The sequence below is a fragment of the Pistacia vera genome, unplaced genomic scaffold (genome assembly GCF_008641045.1).
Source record: "Pistacia vera cultivar Batoury unplaced genomic scaffold, PisVer_v2 Contig117, whole genome shotgun sequence".
In the NCBI taxonomy this organism is placed as follows: domain Eukaryota; kingdom Viridiplantae; phylum Streptophyta; class Magnoliopsida; order Sapindales; family Anacardiaceae; genus Pistacia; species Pistacia vera.
In genome coordinates, this window is record NW_022195215.1 from 2,626,833 (window position 1) to 2,642,312 (window position 15,480).

At 35.2% G+C, this 15,480-nt stretch overlaps 1 protein-coding gene and 1 pseudogene across 1 annotated transcript; both read right to left on the reverse strand.

Moving 5' to 3' along the window:
* Positions 1 to 6,342: 6,342 nt before the first annotated feature.
* Positions 6,343 to 8,247, reverse strand: LOC116106803 (annotated as a pseudogene).
* An 896-nt stretch (positions 8,248 to 9,143) lies between these two features.
* On the reverse strand, positions 9,144 to 12,424 carry LOC116106811 (receptor-like protein EIX2). Its single transcript, XM_031393130.1, has 2 exons — positions 9,451 to 12,424; positions 9,144 to 9,268 (listed from the first exon to the last, which is right to left on the reverse strand). The coding sequence occupies exons 1-2, from the start codon at positions 12,422 to 12,424 to the stop codon at positions 9,144 to 9,146; spliced, it is 3,099 nt and encodes a 1,032-aa protein (XP_031248990.1).
* Positions 12,425 to 15,480: the final 3,056 nt, after the last annotated feature.

Here is a 15,480-nt window from a genome sequence, read left to right on the forward strand (position 1 = left end):
ATATTTGTTGTACTAGCTCTCGAGAACTACTATTTGTTTGTTCTTTTTGTTCTTCTTCTAAAAGAATTATTAGAAGAAAAAAGTAGCATATGACCCTACCACATATTAATTTAATAAGACCTATGTTTTCTTCTCAAGTCCATAGGGGTAAAAAATAGAGCAGTTGAAGTTACATATAATGCATCTCTAGGTATTTATGTTAAATTCTTAGAAAAAAAATAAGCACTCTCCAACAGGACACTCTTTACAAATTTTTTGTTCTCAACCTCAGTAAATATTGTTATCGATTGCTCAAGTTTTGAACTCCTTCGACGCGATGATCGAGATATAGCCACTCTGTACCATTTTCAAATAAATAAATAATAAAAATTGATTGATTGATCTACAATAACCACTTTTTTTAAATTCATTGTTGAATTTCTAGAATACACTCAATAACATAACTATAAAATCAATTCAACAGTGATAATTAATATAAAAGTTCCATGGTTATCATAGTTTAACGACATCTATTTGTAGTTACCATGTCCATCTCTTGTGGAAATTTTTAAAGCTTTCAATTTTCTGACGTCAATTTTTTTTTTTTTTTTTTTTTTTTTTTTTCAAGGAATGTGACCTTTAACGAACCAGTATTGTAAAATCTAAACAACTTCTCGCCCTTCTCAATCAGCGCAATAAAACAAGTATAATCATGTACAACATGCTGATGTGCTTCCTGGAGAGAGGAGGAAGAGCCACAAGGTTTTCTTCCACTTTTATCAAAAACTCAACTGAATTTCATTCAACTGTGAAAGAGCAAATCTTCTGTGCTAAAGAGAATTTTTCATATATAATAAATAAAATTTGCAGTTTTTTCACTAATGCAAGAAAGTTTTGCTTAACTTTTGTTTATTAAATTTATTCAGCTCCTGCAATTAACGAGATTAAAATTTTAAAAATTATAACTATTTTTTTAATTTTTGTCTCAGGACCATTATAAAAAATACAAGCACCAGGAAGATTAGCTCAATTCCATTACCTACCATTCCATCATCAATTAGATTCAATATCATTGTCGACAACAACCGCCATTTCATTATTTACAACCAAACTATATATTCTCACTCTCACTCACACTTGTTTACACTTAGTACTAACTGTGAAGTCCAGATCTTTTTATCAATTCACAACCTTCTTGTTAAGAGATAAAAGATGACAACAAAAGAAGCCGATAGAGACCAATAAACACTCTCGTTGGTAGTCTTTGTTTTTGTTTTCAAAAGTCTTTATTTATTTATTTTTTTGTTTCATGGTTCTTGGTATTTACAATGGCCCTGTGTGTCCCATTGTTGTTTAGTTTTTCCAGTCAAGACTTCTAGAAATGTAAACATGCGGTAAAGAAAATGAACGTTTATTTTTTGCTGTTGCGGTTCATACAATTAATTAATTATAAGAAATGCAAACGTCTTAAATGTTAATCAATATTAGCTAGCTCACTACTTCTCAATTTTTGTAAGTTTATCCCAAACCTAAAAGAGAAATTACGGAGTTGAAAATAAAGGAGGCAAATTAAAAGTAGTTCACCGTAATTTGATTGTTGATATATATCTTTTTCTATAAAAATCTTATAAGATGCAAGAAAAGAGGTAATTCTGATTGTGTTATCTCGTTAATTGATTTTGCTCATTTTTTTAAATGCATGTATGGGATTGTATTGCCTAAGCACACCTCAAAGGGCGGATTTTACATCTATCAGAAGCTCACTACCTTACTGGCCTAGAAGCCACTGGATCATTATCTAAAAAAGAACGATCAAGTTTTGAATAATTAGTTCCCAGCCTTACAAATGCCAAGCAAAATACAGCCCTACAACATGAAAGAAAATGATGTCCTCGGCTTTCAACATACACTACAATTAGCATATATATATATTTGCTCCCTGGATAAATCAAAAGAAACTTGATAATATAAACACCCCGTGATTGAAATTATGGCAACTCATTACAAGAGATGATCCAACTGTTGAACCAAGGCAGTTATTTCTGATATTCGATGACACCAAAATATGAAACAAAACTCTGGCATTGCAGACTTATAGAAAGGTTCGGAATCACATGATTATTATAATATATACATATCCATCTGATTATGGAAGAATGAACATACAATTAACTAACATATGTTGAAACACTTATATATTACACTACTGAAACCCACCACAAATCAGAGCCTGCTTACATAGAACCCATCACCATGTTTTTACCTCCATTTTCATTCTCCTGTCTTGGAACAATCCCAGAGCAATTGTTTGGAAGTGGAGGCCCACAAAGTTCATTACCCATAAAACAAGATGCATCAAAGGTTTGTAATTGAGTGCTAAAGGAATTTCCCCGTGCAAGTTGTTATGTGAAAGATTCAAATGATTCAAAGATGTCAAAGCTGAAATACTCTGAGGAATTACACCATCAAGTTGGTTTGACGAGAGATCAATAACTCCAATGACTCCATAACACCAATATTCTCAGGAATTCTTCCCGTGAATGGTTGTGAGACAATTCAATATAACTTAAGATGTGTCACTTCTATAGGAATTCTCCTGAGAAAGTGTTTTTGGAAAGGTCTATAGATCTCACCAAATTAAGAATGGTGCTATATTCATCCACTCTCCCTCTTAGCATCAATGACTCATCCTCAATAGAATCACTATAATTTGTTATATTGTATGCCTCTTGGAAAATCTTCAGGTTTGTTACCATGGCACTCAAGTTACGATACACCTTGGTATGGTTCGGACAAATTATTATAACAATGTCTAGATTTGTAGTGAACTAGCTGGCAAAGCTCCGCAGCAAAAAGCCTTGAAACTTATTTGAACAAGGATGAGATCATCAAACTTGAAAATCTTTCTCCGAGCCACAATGGTACATTCCCACAAACCTATTTTCACCAAGTTAAGTACTAGTAACCTGTATAGTTTTTAAATGATATAGGTTATTTCCAGAGAAGTTTTATTATGAAGATGAATGACCGAAGGATTTAATTTTCCCATAGAGTCGGAAGGTTTCCAATAAACTATTTTCACCAATCCAAGACCTCTAAATTTTGCCAGTTCGTCCAACAACAGGCAATTCTCCGGATAGAGAATTATCTTTAAGATTGAGAATTTGCAAATTCTTTGACTCATTCACTGCATGGCACAAAAATTGGCTAACATGTCCTGAGAAAGAATTATTGGAAACCGAGTGTATTCATATTGGAAGATAGAAGAGGCAATGAACCTGTCAAATTATTTGAACTCAAGTCAAGTGAAGTTAGTGAACCACTTCGATTAACTAGGAACCTTCCCATAGATTTGGTTATGAGAAAAATTTACATATCTAAGTCTAAAAGAGGATTTCCAAAACTTATGGGAATTGTATCGAGAATTCCTGAGTTGGATAAATCTAAAAAACCTAATTTCTTCTGGGAAAGAAGCCAAGTGGAAATCGAGACCCTACTTTACATGAATGCAGATATAACTCGTAAAGTTGAAATGGAGGACGCCAATTGGCTTACATCGAACTTTAACGAGTTTCCTGATGCATTGAAACACTCAAGGCTAAGAGCTTGACAAAGTGAATTTCAAGAAGATTTCCATTAGTTTATTAGAAAGTCTAGAATTCTCAGACAAAGCTTTCCTAATGATGAAGGAATAGATCCATTCAATTCATTAGAGGAAGCTGTAGATCTTCAAGGATAAAAGTCACCTATTGAAATGGAATCAGCCGCTCAATTATTAAGGAAAGATCTAGCAATGTCAATTTCGAAAGTTCTCCCAAGGAATATGGAATAGGACCAAAAATACTGCCACAACACAGGAAAAGATGTCTAGATTCCTAAACTGCCCAAGTTTTTGGTTAATTGACCATAAAGTTGAGTTTGACCCAAATTCAAAAACTCTAATCTATGTGACACACATCCTAAAAAGTATCTAAGATTCAGAACTGCTTGATTCAATTTGACAAATGACAAAGAATTGACCTCAAGTTGCAAATTCTCCCAATGCCTTGGAATCTTCCTTGAGTGCATTTGATGAGAGATCAATCTTTTGCATAGAGGTCAAGTTTCCTATATCACCTGAATTGTACCTTGCAAGTTATTTTTTATAAGAGAAAGGCACTCAAGGTGACTAAATTTGTACAACCAGTTGGGTATTGAAGAACTGAAATTGTTTCAGACAAATCAAGATGTGTAAGAGAAGTCAAGTTCTGAAGTCCACGGGTGGACCTCGAAAACCATTTCGGCAATTAAGAAACTGTAATTGAGTAAGACCAATACCCAATTGAGGAAGAGCTATTAATTTATTTTGAGAAAGATCAAGGTGACAAGAGAAAGAGAAAAGTTGGCATGAAAGGGTTGGAAGGTGATGAAGTTCCACTTAGACAACTGTAACACACCTAAAGAAGGAAGTGCATTATGATGAGAAAAAAATCTGCAGAAGTTTTACGGAGGTTTACAACTGTCAAATCAAGATACTCAAGGAAAAAGACCTGACCAACGATATTGTCAATGTATAACGGGTAACTCGGACCAAGGTAGATATGCAGATTGGAGAGATCCAAGTGGTGGGGAACCTCCAGCAATCCGATCTCGAGAGATAAGTGTCAACCCCCAAACGAACCAAGAAACTAGGAACCGAATCCACGAAAGCATAGCTCAAGTCCAGGAAATCAAATCTTAGATCAAGCAAAGAGGGATTACCACCGCTCAAACCGCACCCGTGAAGGACTCCTAAGTTGGAGCTTAAAAGAATGGCCGGTGAAGGTCACAAACAACACCAGTCCATGTACAACAATCTCCATCAAAATTAGTCCAAGAGGCAAGCCGGTTGGAAGGATCTTCAAGATCCTGCTTGAACCTTAAAAGTGCTTGTCTCTCACTTTCAATGCAGCTGCTTCCATTGCAGAAGCTAAAATTGATGGCTGTAGGAAGTAATAGAGAAAAGAATGGCAATAGCGACAATTCATATGGTGTTGTTCAATTGACATGCAATAACGGAAGGAAATGTGTGCATGAAAATTAGATTAATTGACGTGATATATATAATATCTCTGGTTGTAAATCTAAACTTATCTACTGGGACGAACTAAATTTCCTGGTAAATGGTCCAATTTGTGAAATTATTTTTTGATAAAATAAAATTATTCACCTCTATTGGTGTTTGAATGGCCAAAAAAGCTAAAGAAAAAAATAAATCTTTTCTAATTTCATGTAGACGAAGTTTTGCTGTTATTCATTCATTTCTATTGAAGTTTCACGACCTATTAATTTAACCATCACCTCAACTCAGCACAATCATCCATCCCCACACACTGCAACAACATCACCATCACCACAGTTTTCATCTACAATTAGAACCTAATTCTTTCCATTTATTTTACCAGCAAAATGTATTTGTCTCAGTCAGTCAAAATAGTTTACTAATTTGTTCAAAGGAGAACCAATGTTCCTGATTATGATTGATAAATTGAATATTATTGCGTGCACGTTGGAGCTGTAAGTCTTCACAGATTAATTGGCATCTTTGAAATCAAACTTGGAAAAATGAACTTCTGATTCCTTCCATCATTAGTGGTTTTTGTTTCCGTTCTCAACAATTTTGTCTTTGTTAATTTACTATTCATCACTAATTGTATATGTTCTATTTTTTTAGTTCATTTCATGCACTAATTTATTAAGGAAAAATGACAAAGGTCTTGTCAATTTACAGGTCTTTTCTCCAATGTTGTTGTCTAAGTTACCGGTCTTTCTTCAATGGTTGTTGTCAAGTAAGGTCTTTTCTCCATTGTATTTTTTCCGAACTATTAATTTTCTCCCTTTACACTGTAACATGTAGGCACTATCAGGAAAAATTAATAGTACTATGAAGTTGATCTAGCAATGTTATCGAGCCTAACAAACTTGGACCTTATCATGTTCGGCGAGAAAGTGAGATAGTTGTTGCCAATACGTTTGGTGACTGTTGGAAATCTTTATGTATCGATGAGAACTTTAAGAGGATCAGACGAACGGAAGTTGGTGGTCGTCTCCGATTAATTTGCTTGGCAAATTTTATCAGTGTTTATGGGATTTATTGTAAAATTTTATTATATGAATAGCTAGTTAAAAATGATGCACTAAAGAAAGAGAAGGATATCATATCATCTTTTGGTCTCAAATTTACTTTAATTGGGTGTCCTCAGATTTTCAAAGAACAATACAAATAGCACTATTGCTCCCTGGATCACTGGAAAATAAATTTGCTAACTACCACTGATTGAAATTTAGCAACTCATTACAAGGAAGGATCCAACATTGAACCAGACAGTTATTTCCTAATTGACATATAATATGAAACAAAACTCTTGGCATTGCACGATGTACAGGAGAACAGTTGGAGCCCGGATATGAGCAAGTTTATGATCTACTTGTGTCTTATTCACAAGCTCTTCAGGAACCTCTGAGCAGCTTCGACTCGTGAAAGATAAGGTTCCTTAGATGGTTGAAAGATAAATCACTTATTACCACTGCCGTTTCCAGTAACCTTCAGCAAGCTTGGCATCCGAATCACTAGCTACTCCTAAATCTTCTGTTAAGAACCTGTCGCAGCTGAAGCTTCTGACTTTCGATCCTTGCCTCCAAAAGCTTCGCCTTCAAACTATTTTTCTGTGCACCTCGAGGCCATTCGATACACCCTTTCATGCCTCGAGTTATGTGAGGATTTCCTGAGTCCGGTGAACTCCACTGACCAGTCAATCCGGAGGGCTGAGCCCACCTTTACCAGACCCCCGTCTGGTGATGCAATACTCCCATTAGATAATCTTCCATTTGAAAGCCTACCCTTCATTCCCTCAACCGTGATATCTTACAGTTTTCTCCATTATTCGGGCCAGATCTCCAGAGCCTTGCTTATAGTGACACCTTCTTCTTGTTGGGCCCGAGCATACTTCACCGATTTCAGTAATTGGGGTTCCTTCATTCATTATCATCCCATTCCATTCCACTCCCCGAGACATTACTACTCGACGATTCTTGATAGATAATTCCACTCCTTCAGGTGAACAACTTGACCCTTGATCATCAAGATGCTCACAGTTTCCCATCCACTATCATCTTCTTCCATTTCAATATTCTGCCCGACATACGCATTAGAATGCCTATGAATGCTATCCCTGTTACCACATTGACCTCAGGACTTACGTATGAATTTTTGAGGAATGGCTGACGGACTGTAAGCACACATTGTTCAATCTCCCTCTCATTGGTTCACCAAAATTAACATCTTCAAAAACAGAGAAAATATCATCTGGATTGGGGCTCATATGTAAATTCCTTGATTTCCTGAATATTCATGGAGGCAGCAGCCTGTCGAAGAATCGGCTTCTTTCAATCTTTAACATCTGGGGTTGCACTCTTGACCTCAGAAAAGTCTCCAGATCTGCTACAAGTTTGTTCATTGAGAATACTTCTCTTCAAGTGCTACCTTTGCATCAATTAGCTTCATTTGAACCGTTCTTCACGCCAGACCTCGCCATCTGTAACATTTTCCTTTCATCTTCTGCTTCCTCTCGGAGTTCATGGAATCCCTTTTCAATGCTTCAACTTCAGCCTTATCTTCTCCAATTTCCTTAGCAAGCTCATCACACACCTTCAATTAATTCTTTGCCTTTCTTTCCTTCTCATAGTCCTGCATATACCTCTTTGCTGCTAACTTTGCATCTGCCAGCTCATTAACTATTGGAATTGACAATCTATTCTTTGGCGATTTTTCCTTTCTCGATCAACTCACCTTTGAGGTCATCAATAAATACACGGATTTTCTCATGTTCCCTGCTCCGCCATGCAGCTTTTTCTTCACGACTTTCCTCAAGAAGTGCTCAAGTTTCTTTTTTGAAGACCGCGCTCAGTCTCAAGCTCCTGCTGCGTGTGCGAACCTGCTCCAGTTCAGCTTCAAGAGCAACAACCACTGATACGCACTTACCTGTTGGTCAAGAGGCTTGATGTTCTAAGATCTCTGTGCCTCATCGATGTTTTCAAGCAGACAGGGTCCCACTTCGTTGCCCCCTCCATTGCAGAATTGGAGAACTGAAAGAAGGCTCGAGCTACATAGGAAACAGTTTTTCAATTAGGTAAGTAACATATCAAATTGAACGGGAGGAAGGAGAAATGTAAGGTACCATTCTTCTTTCAATTAAAAGCACAATTCAAAATTTCCTCATTGAACTGAAAATGAAGCTCAGCTAATCTCATTTCTTATAGCAAGTGAGAATTTGCAATGCAAAACTCAAGTCAGGTACCAAATTAGTTTCTGCTATATATCAAGTTTAACTTCCAGAACCAAAAATTTTAATTACACCTTCATTTTGCTCAATATAGGTTTCTATTACCCTCTCACTATTTTATAAATTTTCATATCCAAATTCCCCCTCCCAACCAGTTGGCAACCAATCCTTTAGATATATAAATGCAGAAAAACCCATGAAAGCCACACTTTGATAGTCTAACACAAGTTTAAGATAAAGAAAGCCAGAGAGGGAATAAGATGGTAAAGCCAAGAGACGGAATAAGATGGTCTGAAAGCAAAAGATATATACCAACAAAATTGCAGAAAAACAAAAGAAAAAGAGATGCACAGTGTGGAGATTGAGAACTCATATATTTTTTCTCTCAGAATTTTGTTAATTCCAGGTGACTTCTTGAGCTGGATTTCATTCGCGAGCTTCTATTTCCCACTAGTCATATATGGGCAAAAGTTCCACAGTGGAAAATTTTAAACAAATCAATCGTTTATACCAGCAACAACAGTCTCTCTATAAATGGATCAATTAAAGCAAAGTAAATGAACTTGTTTACAGGTAATGATTAATGACTAGTTAAGGAAAAAATTAATCTGAGGCACAACTTTACTTAAACAGGGCATTCAAAATTCACATGTACATCCAACAAAATGTTATCACAGCAAGGAGAATTTTGCCATGTGTCAAGACAATAAAACAGGGTAAGTCTTATTTTAATTCCCATTAACCATTTTTTTAAAAGTTCAATAATCATTTTTTTATAAGAGTTTCATAAATGATGACATCAATATTCTTTGAATCAGACAATCATTGACAGTAACAGTTCAGTAAGAAATAAACAACATTACCTTACACAAAACCATTCTTGATACCAGTGACAGATGAGCTAGGCTCTGCAAAGGATCCTTTGTTCAGAACATACGCTTTGCCACTGCGACGAACATGAAATGGAACTCTGCATGTCCAGCACCAGGCTACAGGAAAGAATACACAATAAACTCACAAACTCTAGAATGGAAAAAACAAAACTTACCAATTCAGACAGATAGATAAAAGTAATAATAAGCGACAAATGCAGTAAACAACACAATTTCTCGGAAGCCATTTAACACTTGCATACACATTCTTTTTATGAAGAACAACCGTACAAATTTACATGTATTAAAGGACCTATATATTATACTACTAAAAGCCACCACAAATCCAAGTGCCATGCTTACATAAAACCCATTCACCAATCTTTTGTTACCTGCAATTTCTTTCTCAGATGTTGGAACAATGAAGGTGCAATCCTTAGAAAGCGGAGGTCCACAAAGTTTATTGCCCATAAAACAAGATGGATCCAAGCTTTGTAATTGAGTGCTTAAAGGAATTTCCCCTGTCAAGTTGTTGTTCGAAAGATTCAAGTCATTCAAAAATGTCAACTTTGAAAGACTCCTAGGAAGTTCACCAAAAAGCCGATTTGATGAGAAATCAATAGACTCTAGTACTTTCATAGCGCCAATACTCTCCGGAATTCTTCCTGTGAAAAGGTTGTGTGACAAATTCAATGATCGCAACGCTACAAGATTTGTCACTCCTATAGGAATTTCTCCAAAGAAATTGTTTTTGGAAAGATCCATACTTCTCACCAAATTAAGAATGGAGCCATAATTATCCATTTTCCCTTTTATCATCAGTGATTCATCCTCGGTAAAATCACTATAATTGGTTGAATACTTTATGCTGCTGAAAAAATCTTTTGGGATTGTTACCATGGCACTCAAATTACTAATACAACTTGGTATGGTTCCGGACAAACTGTTGTCAGCAAGATCTAAGATTTGTAGGGAAGATAGACCACAAAGTTCCAAAGGCAAAATGCCATGAAACTTATTTGAGCGAAGGGTGAGGATCACAAGACTTGAAAAACTTTCTCCAAGCCATGAGTCTAAATTTCCTACAAATTTATTTTCACGAATATTAAGTACCACTAACTCTGTACAATTTTTAAGAGACATGGGAATTGTTCCAGCGAATTTATTGGTTTGAAGATGTAGTGACCTAAGGGAATTTAATGTTCCGATAGAGGTGGGAAGGTTTCCAGTAAATTTGTTTTTACTTAAATCTAAAATCAATAAATTTTGCCAATTTATCCAACAATTTGGCAATTCTCCAAATAGAGAATTGTCTTCAAGATTAAGAATTTGCAAATTCTTTGACTCGTTCATTTCATGGCACAGAAAATCTCCAATTTCTCCTGAGAAAGAATTTTTGGAAAGATCAAGTGTAACCATATTGGAGGATACAAGAGGCAATGAACCTGACAAATTATTTGAACTCAAGTCAAGGGAAGAAATCAAAATAGCTTCTGTTAATTCAGGAATTGTTCCATAGATTTGATTATAAGAGAGATTTAGATATTGAAATCTAGAAGAAGAGTTCCAAAAGCTACTAGGAATCGTATCTCGAATTCCTGAGTTGGATATATCTAGAAAAGCTAGATACTTTTGGGAAAGAAGCCATGATGGAAACTGAGGCCCTAAATGCCAGGAAGCCAAATATAACTCTTCAAGTTGAAAAGGAGGAACCCAATTGGGACTTACATTCAACTCTAATGAGTTTCCTGATGCATTGAAAAGCGTAAGACTTGAGAGCTTGACAAAGTGAATTTCAGAAAGACTTCCATTCAGTTCATTAGAAGAAAGTTGGAGAGTCCTCAAAGACAAAAGCTTTCCTAATGATGATGGAATAGATCCATTCAATTCATTAGAGGAAAGCTGTAGAGTCTTCAAGGATGAAAGTTCACCTATTGAAAAGGGAATCGGGCCGCTCAAATTATTAAAGGAAAGATCTAGAAATGTCAATTTCGAAAGTTCTCCCAAGGAATATGGAATAGGACCAGATATATTTCCACAACATAGATCTAGAGTTTTTAAATTCTTAAATAGCCCAAGTTGGTAGGTCAACTGACCATAAAGTTGAGTTTGAGCCAAATCCAAAAACTCTAGTCTATGTGAGACACATCCTGAAAAAATATCTAGGATTTCAGAAATTGTTTGATTCAATTTGACAAATGACAAAGAGATCCACCTCAAGTTGCAAAGTCTTCCCAATGATTTTGGAATGCTCCCTTGAAGTGCATTTGATGAGAGATCAAGCATTTGCAAAGAGGTCAAGTTTCCTATATCACTTGAAATAACACCTTCCAAGCTATTACGGGATAGAGAAAGAGACTCAAGGTGACTAAATTTGTACAACCAGTTGGGAATTGGAGAACTGAAATGGTTTCGAGACAAATCAAGATGTGTAAGAGAAGTTAAGTTTTGAAGTCCATCGGGGATTGGTCCTTCAAAACCAATTCCAGCTAAGTCAAGAAACTGTAATTGACTGAGACCAAACACCCAATTGGAACTGAAAGAGGTATTAAATTTGTTGCCAGAAAGATCCAGGGTGACAAGGGGTGAAGAAAAGTTAGCAATGGACAGAGTTGGAAGGTGATGGAGTTGACAACCTGACAATTTTAACACAGCTAAAGAAGGAAGTACATTTACAATGAACAACAAATCTACAGAAGTTTTCCCAAGGTTCACCAAACTCAAATCAAGGTACTCTAACAAAGAAAGCCCTGATAACCAACCAAGATTTTCATGGTATAACAAGTAATTCTGGCTGAGGTCAAGATATTGCAGATTGGTGAGATTTCCAAGTTGCTGAGGAATTTCTCCGGAAAATCCAGCTCCAGAGAGATTAAGGTGTCTTAACTTCCCCATAGATCCAAGAAAACTAGGAAGCTGAAATCTTTGAAAATCATTATAGCTCAAGTCAAGGTAAATCAAGTGCTTAAGATCAAGCAAAGAGGGATTTAGGTTACCTCCCAAATCTGATATGCCATTGTAAGCATCAGGATTTCCAAGGCGGAGTTCATGGACATGACCTGTGGAATTGTGGCAGACAACACCAGCCCATTTACAACAATCTCCTTCACCAATCCACGAGGAAAGCCGGTTGGAAGAATCAGTGAGATCTTGCTTGAACCTTAAAAGTGCTTGTCTCTCACTTTCGATGCAACCCAAGTAAGTGGTTCCATTGCATAAGCTAAGATTGATGGTTGTTATGGCAAACAAATTGAGGAAAAGAATTGTGTTCATGGTTTGTTTCAGTGGCTAAAATAAAAAGAAAGCAAATGTGTGTGCATGAAACTTTATGCATTACGTGCTATTTATAATCTAATGAAACTTAAAATTTAGTCAAAAGTCCAGTGCTATATTTTTACTACAACTTGAACACAAGACGCTTAGGTATAATTAACTCCAATGAATAAAGGATTTATCATCCGACTACAACGGAAAAAGTATCAAAAGTCCAGCTCGGAATGTAAATTACTCAGGAGTTTCAGAAGTTTTTCTTAATTAAATAACAAGCTTTAGTTAATTTCTATGTGGAAATTATTTCTTTTTTTCTGATGTCGTTCTATCAATATTTGTTGTACTAGCTCTCGAGAACTACTTATTTGTTTGTTTCTTTTTGTTCTTCTTCTAAAAAGAATTATTAGAAGAAAAAAGTAACATATGACCTACCACATATTAATTTAATAAGGCCTATGTTTTCTTCTCAAGTCCGGGTAAAAAAAATAGAGCAGTTGAAGTTACATATAATGCATCTCTAGGTATTTCTGTTAAATTCTTAAGAAAAAAAATAAGAACACTCTCCAACAGGACACTCTTTTACAAATTTTTTGTTCATCAACTGCAGTAAATACTGTTATCGATTGCTCAAGTTTTTGAACTCCTTCGACGCGATGATCAAGATGATAGCCAGCTCTGATACCATTTTCAAAAAAATAAAAAAATAAATAAAAATAGATTGATTGATCTACAATAACCACTTTTTTATAAAATTCATTGTTGAATTTCTAGAATACGACTCAAATAACATAACTATAAAATCAATTCAACAGTGATAATTAAATATAAAAAAGTTCCATGGTTATCATGGTTTAACGACACCTATTAGTTAGTTACCATGTCCATCTCATTGTGGAAATTTTTAAAGCTTTCAATTTTTCTGACGTCAATTTTTTTTTTTTCTTTTTCAAGGAGTGTGACCCTTTAACGAACCAGTAATTGTAAAATCTAAACAACTTCTCGCCCTTCTCAATCAAGAGCAATAAAACAAGTATAATCAAAATGTCACAATGCTGATGTGCTTCCTGGAAGAGAGGAGGAAGAGCCACAAGGTTTTCTTCCACTTTTTATCAAAAACTCAACTGAATTTCATTCAACTGTGAAAGAGCAAATCTTCTTGGCTAAAGAAGAATTTTTCATATATAAATAAATAAAATTTGCAGTTTTTTCACTAATGCAAGAAAGTTTTGCTTAACTTTTGTTTATTAAATTTATTCAGCTCCTGCAATTAACGAGATTAAAATTTTAAAAAATATATAACTATTTTTTTTAATTTTTGTCTCAGGACCATTATAAAAAATACAAGTACCAGGAAGATTAGCTCAATTCCATTACCTACCAATTCCATCATCAATATGATTCAATATCATTGTCGACAACAACCGCCATTTCATTATTTTACAACCAAACTATATATTCTCACTCTCACTCACCACTTGTTTACACTTTAGTACTAAACTGTGAAGTCCAGATCTTTGTTTATCAATTTCACAAACCATTCTTGTTAAGAGATAAAAGATGACAACAAAAGAGAGCCGATAGAGACCAATAAACACTCTCGTTGGTAGTCTTTGTTTTTGTTTTCAAAAGTCTTTATTTATTTATTTTTTTGTTTCATGGTTCTTGGGTATTTACAATGGCCCTGTGGTCCCATTGTTGTTATAGTTTTTCCAGTCAAGACTTCTAGAAAATGTGAAACATGCAGAGTTACAAGAAAATGAACAGTTATTTTTTTGCTGTTGCGGTTCATACAATTAATTAATTATAAGAAAATGCAAACGTCTTAAATGAGTTAATCAATATTAGCTAGCTCACTACTTCTCATAATTTTTTGTAAGTTTTATCCCAAACCTAAAAGAAGAAATGCTGACTAACACTTGGTTACAAAACAAAAAAAAAATCTCTCAACTCCTGCTTTATGTTAGGGGGGTTTAGTGAGCTATGGAAAAATTAGCTCTAAAGCAACAATGCTTTATAAGCTAATTTGTGTTAAAGCATTTCAAATTTTACGCAATTAGGCTTTAGTTAAAGTACTTTAAGTGGACGAAATGTGTTGAGTGTTTGGTACAAATGTGGCTTAGAATTATTCATAAAATGGAACAAAAAATGGGACTATATTTAAATAAAGAGTATATATATGAAATTTAAAAATTAAATAAGGAATAAGTGATAAATAACTTGACAAATAGCTATAGTCAACTTATAAACTCAGAAAAGATTTAAACAAATCACAATTCGAACTTAGAAACTCAGGTTGATATTAAGTATTAGACAAAACATCCCGGTCATATTCCAAATTTAATGAGTACGACCAAATAAACATACTATTAAAACATTCAAACAGTGTAATAAATATAATCAACGTAGTGAGCTTGGCAGATTTACAAAGTGGGCTGTTGATTGTGGCATGAGAATACCTGGGAGACTTGGAAGAAGACCCCCTTTTTTTTTTTTCTCCCGTCAGACTGTTAAGCGGGTTTGCTGGGAGTTAATTTTTTACTGTAGGTGTACTGCGGCGGAGAGGCAGTTCCTGTGTTGGTTCTCTATGCCTGATGGTGTACTGGGTTGGGATTGTGCTGGGATTCTTTTCCTTTGGCGGGTGCGTTGGACTATGTGGTACTTGTGTTTGGGCTGTGCAGTAAGGTTTTTTGAATTCTGGCTATTCTGGGTGTCTTGTGTTGTGTGTGATGTGTTGGACTGCTATGTACAGATTTTGCAGACATGTTTGGGAGGCGGGTGTCATGGCGAAATTTGAACAATGTTTTTTTTTTTTTTTTTTGTTTTGTATAGCTGGACGCAGTTATTTTGAAGATGTGGTCTTTTGTACGTTGTCCTCTGGAGGCTAGGATGTGTGCTTTGGTGGTTGTGTTCGTGTCCTTTTTGTCTTTGCTGATTCTTGGCCTTCAAGATCTTGCCTTTGTAAGGCTTCTTTTTTGGGACCTATGTTCATTCTTCAAGTATAAATTACCTTTTACCCAAAAAAAAAACAAAAAAAATGACTAATAAAATAAAGAATTAAT

What these genes read in the sequence shown, in the direction of transcription:
- LOC116106811 (XM_031393130.1), bottom strand. Translation starts at nt 12,424, where the DNA reads ATGAACACAATTCTTTTCCTCAATTTGTTTGCCATAACAACCATCAAT. An exon ending in ATATAGGTCCTTTAATACAT is followed by an intron (nt 9,269 to 9,450) that starts GTAAATTTGTAC and finishes TCTTTCCTGTAG; the next exon opens with CCTGGTGCTGGACATGCAGA.